At 47.2% G+C, this 24,745-nt stretch overlaps 1 protein-coding gene across 3 annotated transcripts in view; it reads left to right on the top strand.

Moving 5' to 3' along the window:
- The window catches only part of ST8SIA5 (ST8 alpha-N-acetyl-neuraminide alpha-2,8-sialyltransferase 5), an 85,085-nt gene that overhangs the window by 34,564 nt on the left and 25,776 nt on the right, over positions 1-24,745 (top strand). For 2 of the 3 annotated variants that reach the window (XM_045021088.1, XM_045021087.1), the window contains exons 3-4: positions 4,907-5,014; positions 21,132-21,224. In XM_045021088.1, coding sequence (XP_044877023.1) covers positions 4,907-5,014; positions 21,132-21,224 — 201 coding nt within the window. Of the gene's footprint in view, positions 1-4,906; positions 5,015-12,256; positions 12,834-21,131; positions 21,225-24,745 lie in introns of those variants that run through there. The other variant, XM_045021089.1, reaches the window with a different exon arrangement.

The following is a 24,745-nucleotide window of genomic DNA, read 5'->3' as shown; positions in this document are numbered from 1 at the left end:
ATCTCCTCTTGGGTCTTTTCCAAAATGTGAATGCCGTGCTTTAAACTTGATGCTTCAATTGCTGCACAGAGTATTCCAAATGAGGCCTGAGAAGAGGGTATTATAGCATGGAATGATCATTTCCTTTATGAACAGAATTTCCTGTCTGAGCATTTGAGCGTTTCTTCTGCTTTTCTCCCAGAAGTTATGTGCTGTGTAGAGATGCACCAGGGGGCAGAATTTTGCTTCACATTTTTAAAGTGTTTTTCAATGATCTGAAATCCATCTGTCTGAATTTTAGCTATGCCATAGGAAGGGTCATTTATAAGGGACACACTGATAAAAATTATACATCTAGATGAGCGACCGTCTACTTCAGTTTGCAAATGTTTATGTGAGTCCGAACTTGCCCAATGTAGCCTAAATCCAAATTTCAACTCAGCTCTTTGAAAGCACAGTGACTATTTCTCTCACTATCATCCCATCTTATTGTTCACTACTGCCTTCATTAATTCAAACTTATTTTTAGAGGATGTACGATCAGACACATTTGACACTGGTTTAAATTTAAATCAAAACTCTTTAAAGCTATAAAGTGCAGTCACCAATCTGCTAGACTGAGGAACCTGGAAGAGAATAACAAGTATTTATTCCAACAGACACAAAATCTAAAGTAGTCAGCAGGAGTGAAAGCTTTCTCATGCCTGCTTTATACTAACATGCCACACAGAAATATGCACACTGGGCCAGACCCTCTGCTAGTAGAAATCATCATAGTGCCCTTGAAGGTAATGGGTTGGCATAAATCAGAGGCGCTCCAAGACTGCCCTCTGTCTCTGTGTTCCCAGGGCTGGCTCCAGGCACCAGCCAACCAAGCACATGCTTGGGGCGGCACCTTGCAAGGGGCGGCCAATCTTCGGGTGGCGGGGTGGCGCTCGGGTTTTTTTTTTCTTTTTTCTTTTTTTGGTTCAGTGGGGCGGCATTTGAGGGTTTTTTTTTTGTTTGTTTCAGCTGGGCGGCGCTACGGGGCTGTTTGTTTTGGCGGGGCAGGGCGGCGCTCGGGGGGGTGGTTGTTACAGCGGTGCGGTGCTCGGGGGGGTGTTACAGCGGGGCGGCGCTCAGGGGGGTTGTTACGGCAGCGTGGCGCTCTGGGGGGTTGTTTTGGCGGGGCAGGGCGGCGCTCTGGGGGTTTGTTTCGGCGGGGCAGGGCGGCGCTCTGGGGGTTTGTTTAGGCGGGGCAGGGCGGCGCGGCTGGGGGTTTGTTTCGGCGGGGCAGGGCGGCGCTCTGGGGGTTTGTTTCGGCGGGGCAGGGCGGCGCTCTGGGGGTTTGTTTCGGCGGGGCAGGGCGGCGCTCTGGGGGTTTGTTTCGGCGAGGCGGGGCGGCGCTCAGGGGGGTTGTTACGGCAGCGTGGCGCTCTGGGGGTTTGTTTTGGCGGGGCAGGGCGGCGCTCTGGGGGTTTGTTTCGGCGGGGCAGGGCGGCGCTCTGGGGGTTTGTTTCGGCGGGGCAGGGCGGCGCTCTGGGGGTTGTTACGGCAGCGTGGCGCTCTGGGGGGTTGTTTCGGCGGGGCAGGGCGGCGCTCTGGGGGTTTGTTTCGGCGGGGCAGGGCGGCGCTCTGGGGGTTTGGTTAGGCGGGGCAGGGCGGCGCTCTGGGGGTTTGTTTCGGCGGGGCAGGGCGGCGCTCTGGGGGTTGTTACGGCAGTGTGGCGCTCTGGGGGGTTGTTTTGGCGGGGCAGGGCGGCGCTCTGGGGGTTTGTTTCGGCGGGGCCGGGGGGCACTCTGGGGGTTTGTTTCGGCGGGGCAGGGCGGCACTCTGGGGGTTTGTTTTGGCGGGGCAGGGCGGCGCTCTGGGGGGTTGTTTCGGCGGGGCAGGGCGGCGCTCTGGGGGTTTGTTTCGGCGGGGCGGCGCTCTGGGGGGTTGTTTCGGCGGGGCAGGGCGGCGCTCTGGGGGTTTGTTTCGGCGGGGCAGGGCGGCGCTCTGGGGGTTTGTTTCGGCGGGGCAGGGCGGCGCTCTGGGGGTTTGTTTCGGCGGGGCGGTGCTTTTTTTTTTTCCTTGGGGCGGCAAAAAAGTTAGAGCCGGCCCTGTGTATTCCCACAGTATTTATAAAAAGGACATTTCGCAGCATTGCCTTTCTCAGAAGTAAAATGCAGATAGTTCTGTTTGCAGAATGGACACCAGATGGGAGATGGTCCAAGCTCCTGAGCACATAATCTGGTAGTGGGCTTTTACACCTGGGCAGATTTCCCATTGACTTCCATGATTCTCCACTTGGGAATAAAGGGATACGTTAATGGATCTTGTTGCAGGAGTGGGGCCCAAGAAAGCAACTTTTTTTTTTCATTGGATCTTCTGTCTTTTAATGTGTTACATGGAGGAATTAGAATGACCACTTTTGATGCCAGGGTGTTTTGGTGGAGAGAGAGCAGAATGTATGGATCACATTTTATATACTGGTTTTCCCCTCCCATGCAACTCTCTAAACTGGCCACTATAACAGCGCCATCCAAAATGAAGGCAAACTCTTCATTTTGCTCTGCAACCTGGTCTCACTTCATGATAATTCAGCATACGCTTTTGCACTGGCTAAATATTTCTGTTTATCTTTGGAAAGTCCTTGGGATACATTCAGTTACTTATAGGCTGTTGGTTTTTATTCCAAGATGTATGTAGACAGAGTTATTGTTACAGTGGAAATGACACATTGTCATTTCATAAAGGATTTTGTATTTACATTTCGGCTGTGATTGCCATTACCTGCAGTGCCAACTAGTCTAGGAAAAGCTTGGTGTCTAGCCCCTGGGGATCTGATCTTGACTGGTGCCTTTGGACTGTAGTGCCAAGCAAATTAATAATAATCATTGCAATGAGCAGTATGATAGCTGCATGATGGATACTCAAATTTATCCATAGTATAATATGAGTATATGAAATAATTAGCAGCATGCTGGCAACAGACCCTTTAAATACTATATCAGACTGTCTTGGTATAGTAGTTTCCAACTCGAGCTGTGTGGAAAGCCAAAGCTAGTCACATGATTCCCAGCAGCCCAAGTTCCACTGAGGGCTATTGCACACAGTAGATATATTGGAGGTGGAGTGTGGCCATGCAGCTGTGCCCTGCGAGAGGCTCATAATCAAGGTAGGTGGGAGGAGGCTAGTTTGCCATACTAGCCTGCACTAACACAAGTAGGAACCACTGAAACAACACCTGCTGGTAGGTCATGTTGCAGATAAAGAGAGGCAACGATGGAGCTAACCACATGCTGCAAAAGCAAGCTTGTGAACATTCGTTTGAACTCCATCTGGCCGTTTGGTTTGACCATGTTTGTTTCCCTCCTTATTTGCTATTTGCACAAATGGGTTTACACAGATGTTTGGGGGATGGCTGTTCATCTTAGCAACACCCACATTAGCTGGCAAGCAAGGGTATTTGCGGTAGACGAGCACTGGCTATTCGCTGTGTGCTATTCATTCTGTGAAATGCTGCTACTTTGGTGCACTAGCAGAAATTAGTGCCAGAGATCTGACTGGGATTTTTTAGTGCCTTCGAACACCTATAACAATATAGAAAGCATGTGCCCACCCACAGATTTTCCCCATCTGGAATAAGTAAACTGCTATCATATAGATTCCTAGGCCAGAAGGGACCATTGTGATCATCTAATCTGACCTCCTGTATCACACAAACCATAGAACTTCCCCAGAATAATTCCTAGGCAAATCTTTTAGAAAAACATATACCTGGTGACAGGCTAGAGAACAACTGGAGTTTTCCTCCCTCTCTGCTTCTGGAAGGAAGAAAACCCTTCATTTACATGTCTCAGGCAGTTCCGCCTTCCTAATTCACTTCCTGTGCAGATAACAGCTGCCAATTACACTGCTAAAAGGACATAGATGGATCACTTTGTCCCTCCATCTAAATGCCTTTAATTTCCTGATAAATCAGCTGACAACCTGTTCCCTCACCACAGCACAGCTCAGCTTCTACACCATCCAGCCAGCCCATGCTGGTAAACAACTTTCATTGGGAAAACAGTATTGTCACCCCAAGTGTTCAGAAATCATGAGTGAGGCCCCCCAAATCATAGGATTGGCTTAAAAATCAGAAGTTTTTTTTTAAAATCATGGTTCTTTTTCTTGGGCTGCTGGCTTTTGAACCTTTGGGGAGCTCTCGGCTCATGTTCTCAAGCTTTGCTCCACAACCATGAGGGCTAGAAGCATTTTTTAAAATGGAAGCTGAAGCATTTCTTTAAAATGGAAGCTGAGATTCTCACATATGTACATGATTACCAGAGCTGGGGCTTTAAGAAAACTGGCTAATGTCATGGTGAATGTTTGCACCACTATGGCTCAACACTTTAGTTCTCCAATCAGGGAATGGAAACAATACCATGTGACTTAGGCAAGCAATCAGATGTCATAAATAATGACAGGGAAGGGATTTTCAAACCTTTTTCCAACATGGCCCACAAATCAGAGACAACATCTAAATTCCATCATTTTTAAACCTGTGGGTCCAAATTGCAAACGGAGCCAAGTTTCAAAGCTCTTTGCACATGCAATCAGCTGGTGTCACATGCACCTGTCTCTCTCTCTCTATGAAATTACCTACTTGGTCCATGTACACTTATTTTGCATGCACAACCCAGGTGCTTATCTTTGACAATTTGGCCTTTTAATTCCACAGGTTTTGTTTTGTATTTAGCAAAATCAGGCTGAGCAAAGTGAAAGCTCCAACCGTAACTATTAACAATAATAAAACAATGATTCATGGCTCTTGATATTTTAATTTTTTAATCTAATCCCTTCCTCCCCTTTTGGTGAATGTCTCATATCTTCTGTATCAAGAAACGGACAGCAGAACACATGCTGAAAGAATTAATCAAATGAATGACATGAAATATCAACTGCCTCATTTTCTTATTAGAGGGCTGCAGTTTAGCTGGCAGAGTGGAGAGGAACTGGCAAATTGGACCGGGACCTTTAATTTCACGGATGGTGGAGCAGTGAAGAGTGGCAGTGACACAGGCACCAGGTACAGACACAAGAGAATGACTATGGAGGGGAGAATTCCAATCAATGTAGATCTCTCTTTGTACAAACTGGGAGTATCAGCATATATAACAGGGGCCAGATTCACCAGGCCACTCCACGTGTTTTGCACCAGGACATACTGGTGAACCTAGACCTTGATATTTATATAGTTGTAATTGTAATTCCCTGTAGTAGAATTGTTAGGGTGCCTATTAGAAAAAAATCATTCTGCCAAGATGTTGCTATTCCCTTTATTTACTCTATTTTGAAAACTCTTTTTTCTTAAAGAAAACCAATTGAAATCCCAAAAAGAGTTACCGTAGAGGCGTTGTTTTAACTTGTACGGAAGGAATGCCAGTGCCTTAATCTACTCCCATTGTTTATTAACCGTTTGCTAAACACTATATATATATATATATAGCTGGTGGTTAAATGAAACACAGTTTGTATTATAAGGTGATTTAACCAATTTGGGCCCCAGCTCTGCTATCAGGTTCACATGGACCAATCCTTGTATCCATGCAGAGCCCCATTGACGAGGAAAATTATTCACCTGCATAGATCCAGTTGCAGGACTGGGGCCAATACTGAGACTGTCCTCATGAGAATGTGGGTCTGTGTTATTGCCCCCAACCTCAGAGGCTGGTCCATATAAGAGATTCATGAATCTGTTACTGTTCCCAGCTAGGGGACTTAGTTATTTAGCTCAAGCAATAGAGGTTTATGTATTCAGTGCTATTAGTCTTGAGGTCAAATCATGTTGTTGGCCAGTCAGGGATGGTTACACAAATGGTTACCCAACGTGGGGGTGCCCTCGACTCCTACTGACTTCAAAGGGAATTGTGGGTGCTGACCCTCTGGCAGCATCAGGTACAGTATATAGAAGGGAAGCTCTTAGAAACACAGTTAAGGAAAAAATGTAATAATAATAAGAAAAGCCAAGCCAGATGGAATTTCTGGGTATAAATACAGCGCTAGAGAGTCTGGATAAATTAAACTCTCTGAGTGAAATATCATCATAGAGTATTTCAGTAACCATACCCCACTACATCTAGGGAACTGACAGCATTTGAAAGGCAAACGGAAGTACAAAGGCTGTCCTGTCAAAATGATACTGTCACACTCAACTAAAGCAGCTCTCTGCAATTCCTGTTAGGGATCCCTGAGCTGTAATGTGATACCATATCAGTGCTACCAGTCACTCATTCTGTTTAACTAGACAAGGGAGCCTTATGAAAAGAACCAACATAACTGCATTTTTAGCCCCTGGGCTAAAATGGTTGGTTTACATATTTTTAAATTTCATTCGTTGTATTGATCTTTGTTTATATTCTTTGTGTATATATTTACAGTCCACATACGCAAAGTCATCAGTCTGGGCACTTGGCATATGAGAAAACAGCATGAGACACAAAGAAAGAAATCTTCTTGCTGAGAATTAATAAAGGTAGAGATTCCCTCCCCTAAGCACCCTTGATAGATGCAATTGGACTATCCTTTATAGTGGTGTTGGAGAGTGAGAACTCTTGACTATGTTGTTCCAAGTAGTTATAAGGGATTAAGAGATTAAGAATTTGGATCTGATTTTCAACCTGCTTACTCCCGCAAAAATTAGTGTCTCAGTTCAGACCCAGTCTATTATACAAACAGGCTGTATATGTGAAATTCAGATCTGGATTTCAAACCCCACTGAAGTCCAGTGCCAAATGCATGCACCTTTGACCACCTCATAGTAAATGTGATTTATTGCATAGTTTAGTTTATCAGAGAGTATCACCTCCTTGTAAAGTGTGTATGTAAATATTTATATCAATTTGAATAGATATTATAATTATATAAAACTAACACACCTCTGACCAATGCAGAGCTCTATGATGTATATAAATAATGTGTGTCTGTGGATGCAGCACTGAAGGTCGCAGGGTATGGCGGGGGGTCGTCACTTCTGCGCTGCCTTCAGAGCTGGGCTCCGTGCCAGCAGCCGCGGAGCTTCCTGTAGCTGGGGGAGGTTCCCGGAGCTGGGTCTGACCCTAACCTGCAGGGAAAGAGGAAGTTCTGGCCCTCCCCAGCCCGTCCAGGACTAGCAGCTGGAGCCCAGCGCATGGTAGGAGCCCCCATCCCCTGCAATAGCCATGTTCCACAGGGGAGATCAGATTTCACAGTCCGTGAATTTGGCAGTGCCTCACCTTGCTGGACTCAGCTCTTAACAGAGAAGGGGCCAAAATTCTTCATGAGAGAGAACCAGGAAGAGCCCAAGGTATTGCTTGTGATGCTAAAAAGGGAGACGAAAAAAACATTTGATGTTATAAGATTTGTCATGTGCTTTGATAGGACCCCCGGGGGGATCATATGGATAACAAGATCAGCTGCTTATTTCAAGCAGAGTGATGGGAATGAACTTGATTAAAAGAAGCAAACGGCAGTGTATTCAAAATGAGAGAGTTCTGAAAGGATGGAATTTCCCTGCAGCCTCCCCCATCACGGCGTGTCACAAAGGAGCTGATGTGGTCTTGATGCATCACCCTAGAAAGCAAAGAGAGACCAAAGGCTCCCAATTTCCAAAAATTAGATTAAAGACATTATTTCTAAAGCTGTACTGATGTTGACACATTGTGTCCTGGGCATGCCTTCTGAAGAGAATACATGACAGTCCATGTTACTGTTGACATTACCAGAAGTCCCTCTCAGAGCAATCAATAACAACGTAAATGACCCTGAAAGTTTGGAGGCTGTGGTATTCTTATCAGTACTGTTGCATAGTGTCCTCTGCAGGGAGAGTTTACTCTGGATTAATAGACAAACAATGGGCTACTAGTCTGAACTTTTGATGCTTCCTCAAGGACTGCTTTTTCTTAGTTCCTGCTGATACTCCTACCACTGTTGCAATGTAGGTGTAAGTATCAGTTTGAAGTGACCATGCAGTTGCGGGAGACTATATTGTAAGGAACGATTCTGCAATGGCAGGACTAGGCGTTAGGTCAATTACCATCTCTATTGTCTGTGATAAGCATATTGAGCAGCTGCGCTAAATAGTGCTAAATCCCAAAGGAGCAATGTATTACATATGGGAAGAGGAGGTCAAAATCAGAATTCTACTGAACAGGAGATGAGATCTGTTGCCAGGAGGACACAGACAGGAAGAGCTAGTAGTGGTGAAGAGGGCACCCCTTGAAATGACCATCATAATCTTAACAGTGCAGATGTGTGAATTGTCTGCAGATGTCATGGTGCTTTACATAAGAACGGCCGTACTGGGTCAGACCAAAGGTCCATCCAGCCCAGTACCCTGTCTACTGACAGTGGCCAATGAAGGAGTGAACCTAACAGGTAATGATCAAGTGATCTCTCTCCTGCCATCCATCTCCATCCTCTGACAAACAAACAGAGGCTAGGGACACCATTCCTTACCCATCCTGGCTAATAGCCATTAATGGACTTAACCTCCATGAATTTATCCAGTTCTCTTTTAAACGCTGTTATAGTCCTAGCCTTCACAACCTTTCTCACATGATTCCAGAATGGAGACATCCCTGAAATCCAACAAGAGGAACCAATGACATCCCTAAGAGCTAGTCTACACTAGAATCGCTACAGTGGTGCAGCTGTACTGATGTAGCTGTGCCGCTGTAGCGCAGCCAGTGCTCTCTGCTGGCAGGAGAGAGCTCTCCCATTGGCTTAATAACACCGCATCCCTGAGCAGCGGTAGCTTTGTCAGCGGGAGAGCATCTCCCGCTAACATAGCGCCGTGTGCTCTGGCACTTAGGTTGGTGTAACTTATGTTGCTCAGGGCAATTGCTCAGCTTTTCCACACTCCTGAGCGTCTTAAGTTATATCAAAGTAAGTGCTAGTGTGGGCAAGTCCTAAGATTCACTCAGATGGGGATGCATGTGGCTAGGGTCATCATCAGTGCACAGCCTGTGGTGCAGATCAGGAGCTAAAAGCTAGAAGCCCCTCTTAGTGATGAGCAAACATCCACAGTTTGGGAATTCAGGTCCAGTGTGAGGAAGCATCCGAATGTTTGGATGCTTGACTGAACCCCTAGAATTTGGAAAACTGGCCAAAAATCTCATGGGAACAGCTTTCTTATTGGTATCTTGACACTTCTGATGCTGTCTCTAATCTTCAAGTGGAGAAGCTTGTGGAAATGGAAGAAAACTAAGTTAGCCAAACATTTCAGAACCTCATAAAAGGTTTGGTTCTAAAAACTAGTGAAGATTCAGGGGGTTCAGAGATTCATAGATTTTTAAGGTCAGAAGGGACCATTATAATCATCTAATCTGACCTCCTGTATAACACAGGCCACAGAACCTCACCTAGTAATTTCTGCAATAAGCCTGTAATTTTTGTTTTGAGCGATAGTGTATCTTTTACACAGATAATCAGTCTTGATGTAAAGACTTTAAGTGATGGAGAATTTACCGCATCCCTCAGCAAACGGTTCCAATTGCTAATTACCCTCACTGTTAAAAATTCATGACTTATTTCTAGTCTGAATTTGTCTAGCTTCAGCTTCCAGTCATTGGATCTCATTATGCCTTGTTCTGCTAGATTAAAAAGTCATAAACGCCAACTCCAGGGATGCTTAGCAGCCCCATGGATCAGCGCCTCCCGCACAGCCTGTCTGCTGGCGGGCCTTGGAGATCAGCTCCTCCCCATCCCTCCCAGTGACTCCTACCCACCGCAATCAGCTGTTCAGCGGCATGCAGGAGGCACTGGGGGAGAAGGGGAAAGGGTGGAGGTGGAGTGGGGGTGGGAAGAGGCAGGGTGAGATCTGGGGCAAGGGGTGGAGTGGTGGTGGGGCCTATGGCAGAGTGGGGTTAGAGCATCCCCTGGGAACCAAGGAAGGCGGCGCCTATGTAAAGAGCCATCTACCATCAAAAATCTCTTCCCCGTGTATGTACGTACATGTCTTCCAGGATGAAATCACCTCTTAACCTTCTCTTGGATAAATGAAATAGACTGAGCTTCTTAAGTCTCACGCTATAAAGTACGTCTCTTCCAATCCTTGATTCATTCTTGTTGCGCTTTTCTGAACCCTTTCCAATTTTCCAACTTCCTTTTTGAAAAGTGGACCCCAGACCTGGATAGAGTATTCCAGTAATGGTCTCCCAAAGCCATATATAGAGGTAACACAATCTCCCTACACCAATTGATATTCCTCTGCATGGGTACTGGAACTAAGGGTGCTGGTGGTGCTGCCCCCTCTCCTCCCCCCAGCTGGAAGTGGTTTCCATTATATACAGGGTTTACACTTTGGTTCAGTAGCTCTCAGTACCTCCACTATAAAAATTGTTCCAGCACCCCGGTTTCCCTGTGTATACACTTGAGGATAGTGCTCAGCCTCTTAGCTACAGTATCACCTTGGGAGCTTATGTTAAGTTGGCTGTCTACCATTACCCCCAAATCCTTTCCAGTGTCATAGTCTGGCAGTGCTCTTCTTTCCAAAACACGTTCACCCGTCCCTAGCCCTTACCGTTGCCACTGCTCTTAATTTTTATTAGTGCTATTAATATATGCCTGCTTACCATAATGAGAGTAGATGGTACTATCAGCGGCCCATCAAACCCACTGCCTTGTGGGTAGCCCAGGAGGGTGTAAGGCTAAGGGAACAATCCCGGACAGAAAAGTCCCAGTGCCTTGTGGGTGAATTCAGGAGAATGTAAGGCTATGAGAGTAAATTTAGATAGAAAATCCGGAGTGGAGCCCCAAAGGCGCTCAGGTACTAACATTTTAGTATCTGCAGCGGATTGGGTACCAGATATATTGGTTCTTCCTCTCCTATGGATTTTACCGGTGATGCTAAAAGGGGGGACCTGATGCATGAGCAACTCAGGGCCTCCATATCATTTGCCCAGGCTTGCGCCCTGGAGAGGTACTCCAGCTTTGCCTTGAACATCGACACAACATGGGAGGCAGCAGTCACCGGTTCTAAGCTCTTACTTGATTGGCATAGAGTTGAGCACCAGGGGCTGCCTCCGACGGAGGGAGAGATCATCGTATCTCACTGGACAACTATCACTAGCCATAAAACTGGGCAGTCCCCAGACAATAGGGTGTTGTACCACCCTAAGCTTCAGTGGGTGCTTGGAGCTTAGAGTTTTATAACATGACAAGTGGATTGTAATCGGCTCACCAGGCAAATCAAGTAAAAGAAAACATCCTTAAAGATAGGGTGCTGGAACGTCCGCACCATGGCAACTGGATTATCTGAGGACCTTCAGCAGATCAAAGATGCACGTAAAACTGCTGTGGTCAATGACAAGCTGAAACAACTCAATTTGGATATCTTGTCCCTCCAAAAAACACAGCTAGCGTCAAGTGGATCTCTCAGAGAAAACGACTACACATTTTTCCGGTAGGGGAAAAGTGCAGAAGAAACGCGAGAGCTTGGAGTGGGGTTTGCCATCAAGAAATCACTTCTGGGGATGATTGAGCCACCTACGGATGGATCAGAGAGAATTTTGGTACTATGCTTGTTCACATCTGAGGGCCCAGTCAAACTTGTGAGTGTGTATGCCTCGAGACTCGACTCGTCTTCTGACATCAAGGACCAGTTCTATGGCCAGTTGAACCCTGCAAGGTGTGAGTGTCCCAGAGCTCGGGCTAGAGCCCAAGCCTGACCGTCTACACCATGTGGTGGAACGTCTGCCCCACACTGGCTCTGGAACAGCCTACCGAGGGAAACAGTGGGGGCGAAGGACCTCCATGACTTTAAGATTAAGCTGGATAAGTTTATGGAGGGGATGGTATGATAGGATAACGGGTTTAGTCAATAGGTCAATAACGTGCCACACTGGTAATTAGTACAAAGGGTCAATGTTGGGATATTGTTAGCCTTTTCCAGAGGGTCTGGCTGGAGAGTCTTGCCCGCATGCTCGGGGTTCAGCTGATCGCCATATTTGGGGTCGGGAAGGAATTTTCCTCCAGGGTAGATTGGCAGTGGCCCTGGAGGTTTTTCGCCTTCCTCCGAAGCATGGAGCAGGGGTCGCTTGCTGGTGGATTATCTGCTACTTGAAGTCTTTAAATCATGATTTGGAGCATTCAACAGCAGAGTCAAGGGAGAGAATTAGTTCAGGAGTGGGTGGATCGGCTTATGTGGCCTGCATCTTGCAGGAGGTCAGACTAGATGATCATAATGGTCCCTTCTCATCTTGAATTCTATGATTCTATGAAGGGGTTAATAGAGCCCCTGGGAGGCTGCCAGGAAGCAGCCAATCAGAGGGGGACTGGGAGGAGCAGCCAATCAGGGCAGGGCTGGCCCATATAAGAAGGGCTGCAGAGCAGCTTCAGTTACTCCCTGGAGCTTGAGGAGGGAGGAGGACTGGCTGCTTGCAGGCAGAGGGCAGCAAGCACCCTGGACATAGCGGTGGTTCAGGCAGAGACCCAGGGATCTAAAGGTAGCTCCTGGCAGGCTGCAGGGATCTGCAGGCCGAGGCCCTGAGGCAAGGACAAAGAGGGTGCTGGGGCTGCGGAGAAGTGGCCCAGGGAAATCTACAGATGAGTCAAAGGGGATGCAGCAAGTGGCAGCCATCCGCAGGGTCCCTGGGCTGGGACCCAGAGTAGTGGGCAGGCCCGTATCCCCCTCATCCCCACTTGCCACTGAGGAAGCGGCTGGACTGAGGGACTACGATACTGTCCCCTGGAAGGGGGGAACATGGAGTGTGGCACAGCCGGAGGGCTGTGTCATGAAGAGGATGCTGTGGTCCTGGGAGTGACATGGGTCCCAGGAGCAGAAGTGATGTTGCCGAGACATCACCAGTAGAGGGCGGACTGACATACAGAGCGAATCCCCAGGGCAGCCAGCAGGAGGCGCCGCAGTGGTGAGTTGCACCCCATCACACACCACAATTGAACAGCTCCTTAGCCTGAGCCCCGTGAGCCTGAGTCAGCTGGCACGGGCCAGCCAGAGGTGGCTAATTGCAGTGTAGACATACCCTGTGTAGCTTGAAACTTCTCTCTCACCGACAGAAGTTGGTCTAATAAAGGATATCACCTCACCCTCCTGGTCTCTCTGATGTCCTGGGACCAATATGGCTGCAACAACACTGCTTAAAACACAGGCATGGCACATGGTTTCATGAGCCATGCCAAGACCCGGCAAACACGCATCAGCAGTAGGCTGTGTAGGCAGGGGCGGCTCTAGGTATTTTGCCGCCCCAAGCACAGCAGGCAGGTTGCCTTTAGCGGCTTGCCTGCGGGAGGTCCCCGGTCCCGCGGATTCGGCGGCAGCCTGCAGGAGGTCCATCGAAGCCGCGGGACCAGCGGACCCTCCGCAGGCATGCTGCCGAAGGCAACCTGCCTGCCGCCCTCGAGGCAACCGGCAGAGCGCCACCCCGTGGCTTGCCGCCCCAGGCACGTGCTTGGTGTGCTGGTGCCTGGAGCCACCCCTGGGCGTAGGGCATTGTTTTTCACTGCCTTTCTGGTTACAGGCCTACAGCAGTGTTGCAAAATAGACAGTCTTGGCTTGCTAGACATTTTTGGCCGACAGCTGCTGCTTCTTAATTTTTCCCCACAAGGTTTTCTGATAAGGACCCCAACAGGGAGTGGTGGGTGGAACAGCCCTTCCTCTTATTCTTTTCCACACACCAATTTTGGTCTATTGATTTTTTCAGTCCCCCACTTTTCTTATTTACCAGGCATGCTGTTAACACAGTCTTTGAATTAAACCGACTAGGCCTTTTTTGTTCAGACTAATTTAGTCTTTCTGTCTCCCTTTCCCACCTTCTCCCCTTAACTATTATTGTTACAGTGTTGTGACATTAAATGGACTTTTACTACCTCCTTACACTTGATCTTACAATTAGGATAAGTTTGTAGGCCCAGTTATTACAACACACACCACCCCCACACAAGTCACTCCTTCACTTTAAAGACCCTTCCCAATATCAAGCTACCACTGATAATTTATCAGACTGCAGAAACAGCATGCAAAGCAATGTGACTTTTTTGTCCCATGCCCCTAGAGGAGTGTAAGTTGATCCACATGCTGTATTGTTCCCACTTCCTTGCCAGTTCTGAGCTGCTATGGAAACAGGAGATTCCATTTGGCAATGGTATGTTCTCAGGTGTTCTCTTTCACAGATACCATATGAAAGGTTATTTCACTTAACATCAGAGGCCAGAGTCTTGCACTCAGTGGTACTGGTGCAATCTCATTCTAGTTAACAGGGCTTCACTGGTGTAGAATGAGAGCAGAGCCAGAACTCCTGGGTTCTCATTCTGGCTCTGCCACGCCAGTCATTTAACCTCTGCATTAGCTTCCTCATCTGTAAAATTGGGAAATTACCTACCTACCTTTCAGGGATATGGTGAGGATTAGTTTCTATTTGGACAGCCGTTGGAAGATGTAAAATGCTAGGGAAGTGTTGCCGTGTGGATAACAAATCTGGGTTCAGAATTTAAAAGGAGATAATACATTTATCAATTTATTTGGGCCAAATCCTGAAATCTCTGTTAATGGCCAAGCCTTGCAAGCCTTATTCTAGTATTCACATTGAACTATTCATGTGAGGAAGCAAGAGAGACTGGGCCCTCACTCAGATCCTCCTCTGAAGTCAATAGAGCTTTCCCCTTATTTAGAGCTTCATAAAAGCCCGCAGGACCTGGCCCTTGACTTCTCATTTTCTTAGCCACCGGAAGGCGTTTCATTTTGGAGAAAAGCTTGTTCTTCCTGCAGTGAGATCATAATCCTGTCCATATGGCATCAGGATCCCTTGCTGTGGAAGTGTGACTTGCAGTCATCACAAACTGAGCGTGCTGACTTAGATATACAAGCCAGTAGGAGAGAAAGCGCTCGTTTAAAGATACACATCTGATAATGACACTTAACGATATTTTTAAAATCTGCACAACATATCTAATGAACCGACGCCCCAAAAGTAGAGTCCCTCTAGGGCAGGACTGAGGTTGCAGACATAATTGATGGAGCATGATCAAGGAGATCTGGAAGGTTCAAGGAGAAGAGGTAACTTAACTGCAGTTGATCAAAGAGCTAAGAGTTACAGTCCTCACAGCTTCTTGTCAAACTGTCTTAAATGGGCTATCTTGATTATCACTACAAACGTTTTTTCCTCTCCTGCTGACAACAGTTCATCTTAATTAATTAGCCTCTTAGAGTTGGTTTTGCAACTCCCACCTTTTCATGTTCTCTGTATGTATATATCTCCTCACTATATGTTCCATTCTATGCGTCCGATGAAGTGGGCTGTAGCCCACGAAAGCTTATGCTCAAATAAATTTGTTAGTCTTTAAGGTGCCACAGGTACTCCTGTTCTTTTTGTGGATACAGACTAACACAGCTGCTACTCTGAAAAAAGTAGCCAATGCACGAGCACGATGCCAATTCCTCCTATCAGTAGTGAACTCAAAAGCTGCACAGCTGTAAATAAAAGCATGGAGGAGAAATGAAGGTTAGAGAGGAAGAAAGCCTCAGCTCGTAAAAGCTGGAAGACCACAGTGCAAATCACATTTCATTTCACTATTGAGAGTCATACAGAAAGAATCCTCTTCCTGCACTTGCAGCTGTAGGTGTTGTCTTAAGACCTGGGATTTGATGCTAGAGAGAGACGTCAAATATTAGATAACCAAAAGTGACCTGAATGTACCTACAGACGTTTGTAAACAAAGTGTATAGTGTACCACTGTGAGAAAATCTAACCCAGTGTGTTTGCATCTTTGGGCATGTTACAGCTCCTGTACGTGTGCTGTATGTTTTGATATAGTTCGATTCCTTTTTGGACTTAGGTGAAGATTCATGTATTTTTGTGTCAGTGTGTATATTTTTGCATCGGTGTGTATTTTCAGTTAATTGGTGGTCTTGGAGGTGGGGGACAAAAATTACTCAGGTTTCCAGAGATGGGGAAAAAGGTTAAAGTAGAGAGAAGTGACATTCTGGGCATGCATTGTAAAAACTTCTTTGAATTCATGGAAGAACGATCATTGTTCTTGGGAAGGTAGAACATCGAGCCCCAATGGGTAAAAGGGATGGCTGTTGAGTGTCTGTCAGTGAGAATGTGCACCTGGGTAATCAATAGTCTAAAACAAAATAAAATGTACCCCGCTGTCATTTCTTAGCTATCTGTCAAGTTTAGACTAATGAAGAGAACAGAGAGGACAGATTTCTGTCATGTTACCTATTTGTGCTAATTATACTACTTAAAAGCCTAGTGCCTCGTCAGTTGCAAGGAATTGCATAATGTAGAGTGGGAGTTAATAGGCTGAACCTTCACTTATAATATAGTGAGTGGGTGAAGGTACAGTGCCTCTCATGGGAAAGTACCACACACCGCAGTTCTGAGGGCAGAGGCCTACCTGCATTTCAGCAAGCTGCCTCTATTAAAAGCAAATAAATAGAGCAAATGCTACTGGGGAGAAAGAGAGGCAAATAGGATTTTAATATGTGTTTAATAGATACCATTTCAGTGAGCTTTTAAAGCGGTGACAACTTGGCTCTGGGGACTGGATAGCCTGGTGCTAGAGGACTTTGTCTCTGGGGTCATGGTTCAAATCCAGATTAGGGTGATAGTCCATGTGACAGTTGTTCCATGGCTTACGTGAGATGAGCTGGTTTCAGATCAGTTCCTACTACTCCAACATCTCAATCACAGTTAATACCCTCTTCTGGCAGTCTCATCATAAAGAGTAATGGTTGGACTGGCACGGAGACTGAGCCACCTTTTACAGGTGGTCCCTCCTGCTGAATAGGGCTGCTAAATTTCTAATCTCACAAAACCAAACGTCCTTGCCTCACCCCTGCCCCGCCCCTTCTCTGGGGTTTTCACGGGGCAGGGGATTGGGATGCAGGAGGGGTGCAGACTCTGAGGTGAGGCCAGAAATTAGGAGTTGAGAGTGTGGGAGAGAGCTCTGGGCTGGGTCAGGGGTACGGGAGGGGATGATGACTCTGGATGGGGGTGCGGGCACTGGGGTGGGGCCAGGAATGAGGGGTTTGGAGTGCAGGAGTGGGCTCAGGGCTGAGACAGGGGGTTGGGGTGCGTGAGGGGGTGCAGGCTCCAGGAGGGAGTTCGGGTGTGGGATGGGGCTCAGGACTAGGGCAGGGGGTTGCGGTGTGGGAGGGAGTGTGGAATCTGGGAGGGGGCTCAGGGCTGGAACAGGGGGTTGGGGTGCAGGCTCTGGGAGGGAGTTAGGGTGTGGGAGGGGGTTGGGGTGTGCGCTCCAGCTCTCCCGGAAGCAGCCGGCATGTTCGTCTCCTAGGGGGCAGGGCAGCCAGGCGCCTCCATGTTCACAGGTGCCACCCCCGGCAGCTCCCATTAGCCATAAGTTCCCGGCCAATGGGAGCTGCAGAGTCAGTGCTTGGGATGGGGGCAGCACGCGGAGCTTTCCTCATTGCCTCTGTGCCTATGGGACACAGGGATATGCCAGACTCTTCCGGGAGAGCTGCACAGAGCCAGGGCAGGCAGGAAGCCTGCCTTAGCCCTGCTGCATCCCTGACCGCACTTTTGATGGCCCAGTCAGCAGTGCTCTGGTCGAAAACCAGACCCCTGGCTACTCTATCATCAAGTGATACTGTGGCAGGCAATGAATCTGCGAGCAGCAAGAGCAACGGAGCAGAGAGCTGGGCCCAGCCCTGCAGGCCAGAGCTGCCAGTACGAGGTGAGTGCCAAGCAGGCTCAGCCCCCCCAAGAAATATGTTCACCAGCCGCCTGTGTAGCAGCCAGTCCGAGGAGCCAGGCTGTGAATCCCTTGTTCTCACAAGATCGTGCTGAAAGCAATGAGGCTATTTGAGAAGCGAGGTGCTACTCAGGGAGAATAAGGGGATCACAATATGGCCCTCTAATCTTTTCAAATGTTGTTATTTAATGGAGTTCCTCTGTTAGAAATGCAGTACTATTACTGGGGTTTCCTTTCATCGTGTAGGCACTGTTTAGTTTTAGTAGAATCCCTTCCCTCACCCCATTCCCCCTGGTTTATAACACATCCTTTCTCTTCTCAGTGTCTGGCTTGGCTGTTTGTGTAAACAGGAAATGATCCCGGGGGGATCTCTGGGACTCAGGACATTTCATACATAGCTCATAAAGTGCCTTCTCCCTCTCTGACGGAAGCCAGCTCCCCTTCCCCCCTGCAGGATTACCATATGGTAACGTGAGCTGTTTGACATTGGAGCTGGGGTTATCTAATTTAGGAAACGGACACAGAACAGCATGGAAAGAAGAGTGTTCATCTGGATTTTAACAATTTCTTTCAGTCTCCAGGGACTTACTATATATTCTGTTCATTCGGGGTGATACTCACCCCTGTGCAGAAGGCCTGCACCAGGTCTACACACCCTTTGTGTCCCACATAAGCCCCTACGGATTGAGTGGTGCCTACCCTGTGGTGGGCGTTGGCACGGCGTTGCGTTTCATCCTCTAGCTGTGGAGTGAAATGGGCACATTCAGGGTTGCCCTCTCCTCTCGCTCACAGCAGTCTAAGTAAGGAATGACTCCAGTGAACTCAGTGGAGCTGCGCTGTTGAAAATCTAGTGTCAGAGGAGAGTCAGGCCCGCAGTTTATAGTTGCTGTTTTGTACTACAGCAAAATACTGTCATTGATCACTCACCCTGCCTTACTGTGGTACCAGCATTGCCTTGGGGGGGAGGGATAGCTCAGTGGTTTGAGCATTGGCCTGCTAAACCTAGGGTTGTGCGTTCAGTCCTTGAGGGGGCCACTTAGGGATCTGGGGCAAAAATTAGTACTTGGTCCTGTTAGTGAAGGCAGGGGGCTGGACTTCTTGCCCTTTCAAGGTCCTTTCCAGTTCTAAGAGATAAGTATCTCTCCTATTATTATTGAGAGACTGGAAAGAACAGGTGGCAGAGGCCAATGGGAGAGAGGGGTGGCTCACGTTCATAGCCATTGCAAGGACAGGCTGGACTCTGCGGTATGTACATGAGTACAGTCTGGCTCATTGTCTCCCTCTAGTGCTCAGACCGTGTAAAGAGCGCCCCCCCCATGCTATAAAAACTCCATGGCCACAATTGTTCTTTTGGGTATAAAAGCCAGGACTTGCATTAGGGGGTGGCAAGCAGGGCAATTGCCTGGGGCCTCATGCCACAGGTGCCCCCATGAAGCTAAGTTGCTCAGGCTTTAGCTTCATCCCCGGGTGGCAGGGCTCAGAGCCCTGGGCTTCAACCCCACATGGTGGGGCTTTGGCTTTCAGCCCTGGGCCCCAGCAAGTCTAATGCTGGCCCCGCTTCCCCCCCCCCCAAATCTGCTCCTGGCCCCCCAGGGGGCCTCAGACCCCTGGCTGAGAACTGCTGCTTAAGCAGCAGTGAGCCATGCTTTTTAGCATGGTTCAAATCCCACAGATGACCCAGGTGTCATTAATACTCAGTCCCTGTGCCTGTCTATATGCAGTGGAAGTGCACTGCATTATGCTTCAAAACCAGCAGCAACTGGTGGGGCTTGGTAGTGTTTCCTGACTGCAGCCTCAGCCTGGTAAGAGAAGCTGCGTACACATAATAGTTCTGCGACCAAAAAGATGTGATACCAACACTGATTCCTTATAGAGATAAGATAAATTGGCATGAGCCAGATTTAAATGTGTGTGTGTCCATAAAAGATTTGCACTGGTTTAACCAAATCAACTGTTAAATCAATGTAAGGTTAGACTGGTGTAACTTTGAATATAGGTGAGGCCCTAGACACCCTTACCTTCTTTTGGAGCTATGAGTGTTCATTACTTCTTCAGATTAGATGTCCCAAGATGGGTTCCCAAAATTTAAGGCGCTTCTGATTGCTTGAACTACCAAGAGAAGTAACTTTTTCCATGAATGTTTCAAAGAAACAGTTATTTTGTATTTTGATGCCAATTTACTTAAAAATAATGTTAATGTTAAAAATGTGTTAGGAACCAACCCACATTCCGGTTGTATTCACAATATATGGCCACAAAGTGGAAAACTCTTGTACTTTTCTTCCTTATGGAAAATACAAAATGCATAGTAAATTAAGTCTGTAGTCATAGATTCATAGCATTTAAGGCCTGAAGACAACATTATAATCATCTAGTCTGACCTCCTGCATAGCACAGGCCATAGTATTTCCCCAATAATTTCTGCATTAAGCACTTCTGTTTAGGCTAGAGTGTGTCTTCTAAAAGATAAATGATTTTGATTTACTGACTTGCAGTGATGAAATGGTACTTAAAGATTTAGGCAGATAGGGAGCTTGGTTTGAAATCATTATTCTGCCTTTGGTAGTTCCAGTATGTTTTCATTAAATTTCGTAGACAGCGTGGGCTCCCTCTGGTGTCTAATTTGAATATCTGAAATTTAATTTAATTTGCCCTTTCATCCCAGCCCAACGGATAGTGTAGGTAGGTTTAACTGAGAAAGCTGTGTTTTCATTTCTGTGTTTTCATCAAAAACTTGATTATCAGTCTACTTTTATTTGTGATGTAGATTAGTAAATCCACGTAAATGATTAAATCCACTTCTTACCATTTAAATCCTTGTTTTCTAAATTAAAAGGATCTCAGATCAAAAACATGTACTAAGGCGGGGGCGGGGAATCCAAAGAAAATGTCAACTGCTTAAAATTGTGATATTGACAAGAAGAACCAAACTCAGAATGCTATTCCTGTCATGTAGAAATTGTAGCTTTCATCCTATGAAAAGACACCGGGGCAGAGCTTAAAAAAGTACTTTGTGCCCATTCAGGCCTGTAAATGAAGGGGGACAGATTTTCAAAAGTGCTCAGCACCCAGCAGCAACCCACTGCTGTCCTTGTCTTTAGTGGGAGCTGCTGGGTACTGACCACTTGAAAATCTGGTGACTTCACCTAGGTGCCTAATCAGGCGCTGAGCAGTTTTGAAAACCTGGCCACTTATTTAAACTGGCTAACTGGAAAGTGGTGGTGGGAGCTCTCTCTTGAAAATCTGACCATTAGCATTTGAGTTTCTAAAGGGACAGGGACGCTTGGCATTTTGCAGTCACAGATAGTACCAGTGTTTTGCTTTTGCGTAATAACTTTGCTCTATCCTGGGGCACAGACCTTGCAGTCCCAAAAGGGACAGGGAACACTGGCATTGGCTTCAGGCATGCTTCCCTGGATAAACAAAGCTATGTTTCAGAAGCTAACTTTTTTTTGGTAACCTTTATTATTTTTGTCCTTGTTCTTCCTTAGGTACTTTGAGTTTTATGAAGGGCCTTTTGAATACAACTCCACCAAATGCCTGGAATTAAGACAGGATATCATTGAGGTGAAAGTGCTCTCTATGTAAGTATGAGCAGTTGCTTTATAAAATGGTTGCTCTGTCAGGCAGGTTACAAACACATGTATAACGAGGGGGCCCAAGACACATCTCCAAGGAGCAGGGATTTTGAGCTTCCATGTCAAAGTAATGGGGATTAAGAACTTGATCCCCAGTGGAGGCAATGGGGTTCTTTCCATTCATTTCAGAGGGCTTTGGGCCAGGCTCAGTGCCACCGCCTGAATTTGATTAATGTAAGGAGCATATGTTTTCATCTATAATAGACTATTCAGGGCCCTCTACCGAGATCATATCGTGTGTTTTCATTTGCCAAGTAATTTAAACAATTCAGTAGCATAGCACGATTCTGTCATTTGATCAATGCAGTATCAGTATTCTGTCTTGTATGGTCCCACAGGTACGTCAGGAAATGTATCAGTTGTCTAAGAGGATTATGCATCCCTGAAAAGGGGTTTTAAAACATAATAAAAAGGTAAAATAATAACTGATGTAAGGACAAAATTCTCTTCTTCAGTCCACAGTGCATATTCCTTATTTTCACTACAGGCCTCCTTAGTACATGTTCAGCACATACTCCCATTGATATCCATGGGAGTTGTGCTCATGAAACAACAGCACAATAGGTCCACATTTGTCCATGTAGCAGCTGGAAGCGCGCTTCCCAGTGCAGGCAGACAAGCGCTAGTTCTGCTCAAGCTAGTACACTAAAAATAGAAAAGTAGCTGGGTGCAGCCTCTTGAGTACAAACCTGCCTGGACTGCCTAGGTGCATTCTCGGGCGGCTGCCTGAGCTATCTTTAGCTACACCGCTATGTTTAGTGCACTAGCTCTAATGCAGGGGTCGGCAGCCTTCGGCACGCGGCCCATCCAGGTAATCCGCTGGAGGGCCGCGAGATATTTTGTTTACATTGACCATCTACAGGCATGGCCCCCTGCAGCTCCCAGTGGTCATGGTTCGCTGTTCCTGGCCAATGGGAGCTGCGGGAAGCAGCGGCTGGTCAACATAAACAAAATGTCTCACAGCCCACCAGTGGATTACCCTGCTGGGCCGTGTGCCGACCCCTGCTCTAATGCATGCCTTTCTACCCACACTGAGAATCACTCTCCAGCTGCAGAGTAGACATACCCTGTGACTGAGTTCTAAGCTATGGAGAAGAGGAGTTTGACCTGGACAAAGTAACTTTAAAGTCTTCTCTACAAAACTGTAACAAATCCTGGAGAGATTCCACATGTAAATGAAAAACAGCCCAGATATTGGTTTAAACAATTATTTATTATTAAAAATAATGTGTCACCTTGAAACAGTTTCAGAGTGGTAGCCATGTTAGTCTGTATCAGCAAAAACAACGAGGAGTCCTTGTGGCACTTTAGAGACTAACAAATTTATTTGGGCATAAGCTTTCGTGGGCTAAAACCCACTTCATCAGATGCATGGAGTGAAAAATTCAGTAAGCAGTATATATATAACAGCACATGAAAAGATGGGAGTTGCCTTACCAAGTTGGGGGTTCAGTGCTAACAAGGCCAATTCAATTAAGGTGGAAGTGGCCTATTCTCAACAGTTGACAAAAAGAGGTGAATATCAAGAGGGAAAATTACTTTTGTAGTGCTAATGAGGCCAATGCAATCAAGGTGAACCTCGCCCATTTCTAACAGTTGACAAGAAGATGTGAGTATCAGCAGAGGGGAAATTGCTTTTTGTAGTGACCCAGCCACTCCCAGTCTTTATTCAGGCCTAATTTAATGGTGTCCAGTACATTGGCCAAACCAGACAGTCTCTATGCAAAAGAATAAATGGACACAAATCAGACATCAAGAATTGTAACATTAAAAAACCAGTAGGAGAACACTTCAATCTCCCTGGACACTCAATAATAGACTTAAAAGTGGCAATTCTTCAATGAAAAAATTTCAAAAACAGACTTTAATGAGAAACTGCAGAACTGGAATTAATTTGCAAACTGGACACCATCAACTCTTTGTGCCTCAGTTTCTCCCCCTGTAAAATGGGGATAATGACACTGACCTCCTTTGTAAAGCCCTTTGCGATCTACTGATGAAAATCACTATGAAAGAGCAAGGTATTATTATTGTTAAACGCAGATCAAGACATGTTTCCTGTCCTGGGCCCCAATTCAGCTAAGTAGTTAAGCATGTGCTTAAATTTAATTTACTTCAATGAGACCACTTGTGCACTTAAAATTAAGCATGTGCGCAAGTGCTTTGCTGAATCAGGGCCTTGAAGAGCTTTTGTTCTAAGACAAGACAAAGACAAGATGATAAAATACTGGCTGGCAGATCAGATGAGGAAGGGACAGGAAAGGAGGAGGAACCCAACACACGCTACTCTTTGGATTTTCTGGCATGCTTTCGGTAGTGTGATAGGCAGGTCCATGCCAAACTCTGCAGTTTGCATTCTTTATGTAAGGAAATATGTTGCCACTCTTGGTGGTCCTGTGTGGCCCATTGCTACCCTCTTAAGGGGAGTGTCTGTAATGGGCATAGTTATAAGGACAGTTTTTCCCTTACCTTCTATCTTTCATGCTTTCTGACATGTATCACATTTGGCCTTTAACACATGATCCTGGACAAAATGCCTCCATCCATGGGTGGCGCATGAACCGCCCATTCGGGAAGGCTAGCCCCTGACCCCTCCCCTTCTGCCCGAGGCCCTGTCCCCCTCCCCAGCCCCGAGTGCCCCACCACGGCTGGAGGAGTCCCACACCAGCCACCCCGAGTCCTGGCTCACTGGCTGGCCCCAGCTGCCGCCAGCCCTGGGCTGCACCGGCCAGTTCTCCCCAGCGCCCCCAGATGCTAGACAGGCAGCTCGAGCACCCACACCAGCCAAGTCCCGGGCCGCCAGCCAGCTGGCCTGCTCCTGCTCCTGCCCCTGCCTGCTTCGAGGATGAGAAGCAGCCTGGGCTGGGGCCACGAGGGAAGAGTGGGAAGCAGGAGGGGGCCTCCAGGCAGGGCGTGGGCGGGTTCCCCTGGCCTGTGATACCCACCGCCCATGCCTCCATCCATAGCATATTCCAGCCCCAGGCAGGCATTCAGCTGAGAGTCTCAAGCAAAGGATGAGCAGGACCTGCAGATTTGGTTGCTATCTGAACATTCCGTGGGATTTACTGGAGTCAATCTCGCACTTGTCGTGGCGTCAAAGAAAAACCTGCGGCTGGTCCATAAAAGATATATTTTAGCCATTGCAGCAGTAGGCCTACGCGGGAGGAATTTCCCTACAGCTCAGCCACTCATTTATCAGCTATTTGTCTGAGGGGCCTGGGTTCTCTAGGGGTCAGCTACAGGAATAGCGTAGTCTTATTTCGACTTACCTCCCGTCCTCACGGCGCGGGAACAATGGCTGTGGCTCCTCCTGTCGACTCCGCTTCTGCTGCTCGCCCTGGTGGAGTTCTGGAGTCTACGGGAGTGCGTTCGGGGATCGATATATCGCGTCTAGACGAGATGCGATATATCGTTCCCCGATAGATTGATCACTACCCACTGATCCTGGCGGGTAGTCTGGACGTACC

This window comes from Mauremys mutica, chromosome 6 (genome assembly GCF_020497125.1).
Source record: "Mauremys mutica isolate MM-2020 ecotype Southern chromosome 6, ASM2049712v1, whole genome shotgun sequence".
NCBI classification, from domain to species: Eukaryota; Metazoa; Chordata; order Testudines; family Geoemydidae; genus Mauremys; species Mauremys mutica.
Note: the sequence above shows the minus strand (reverse complement) of the source record. Positions and strands in the feature narration are given on the sequence as shown.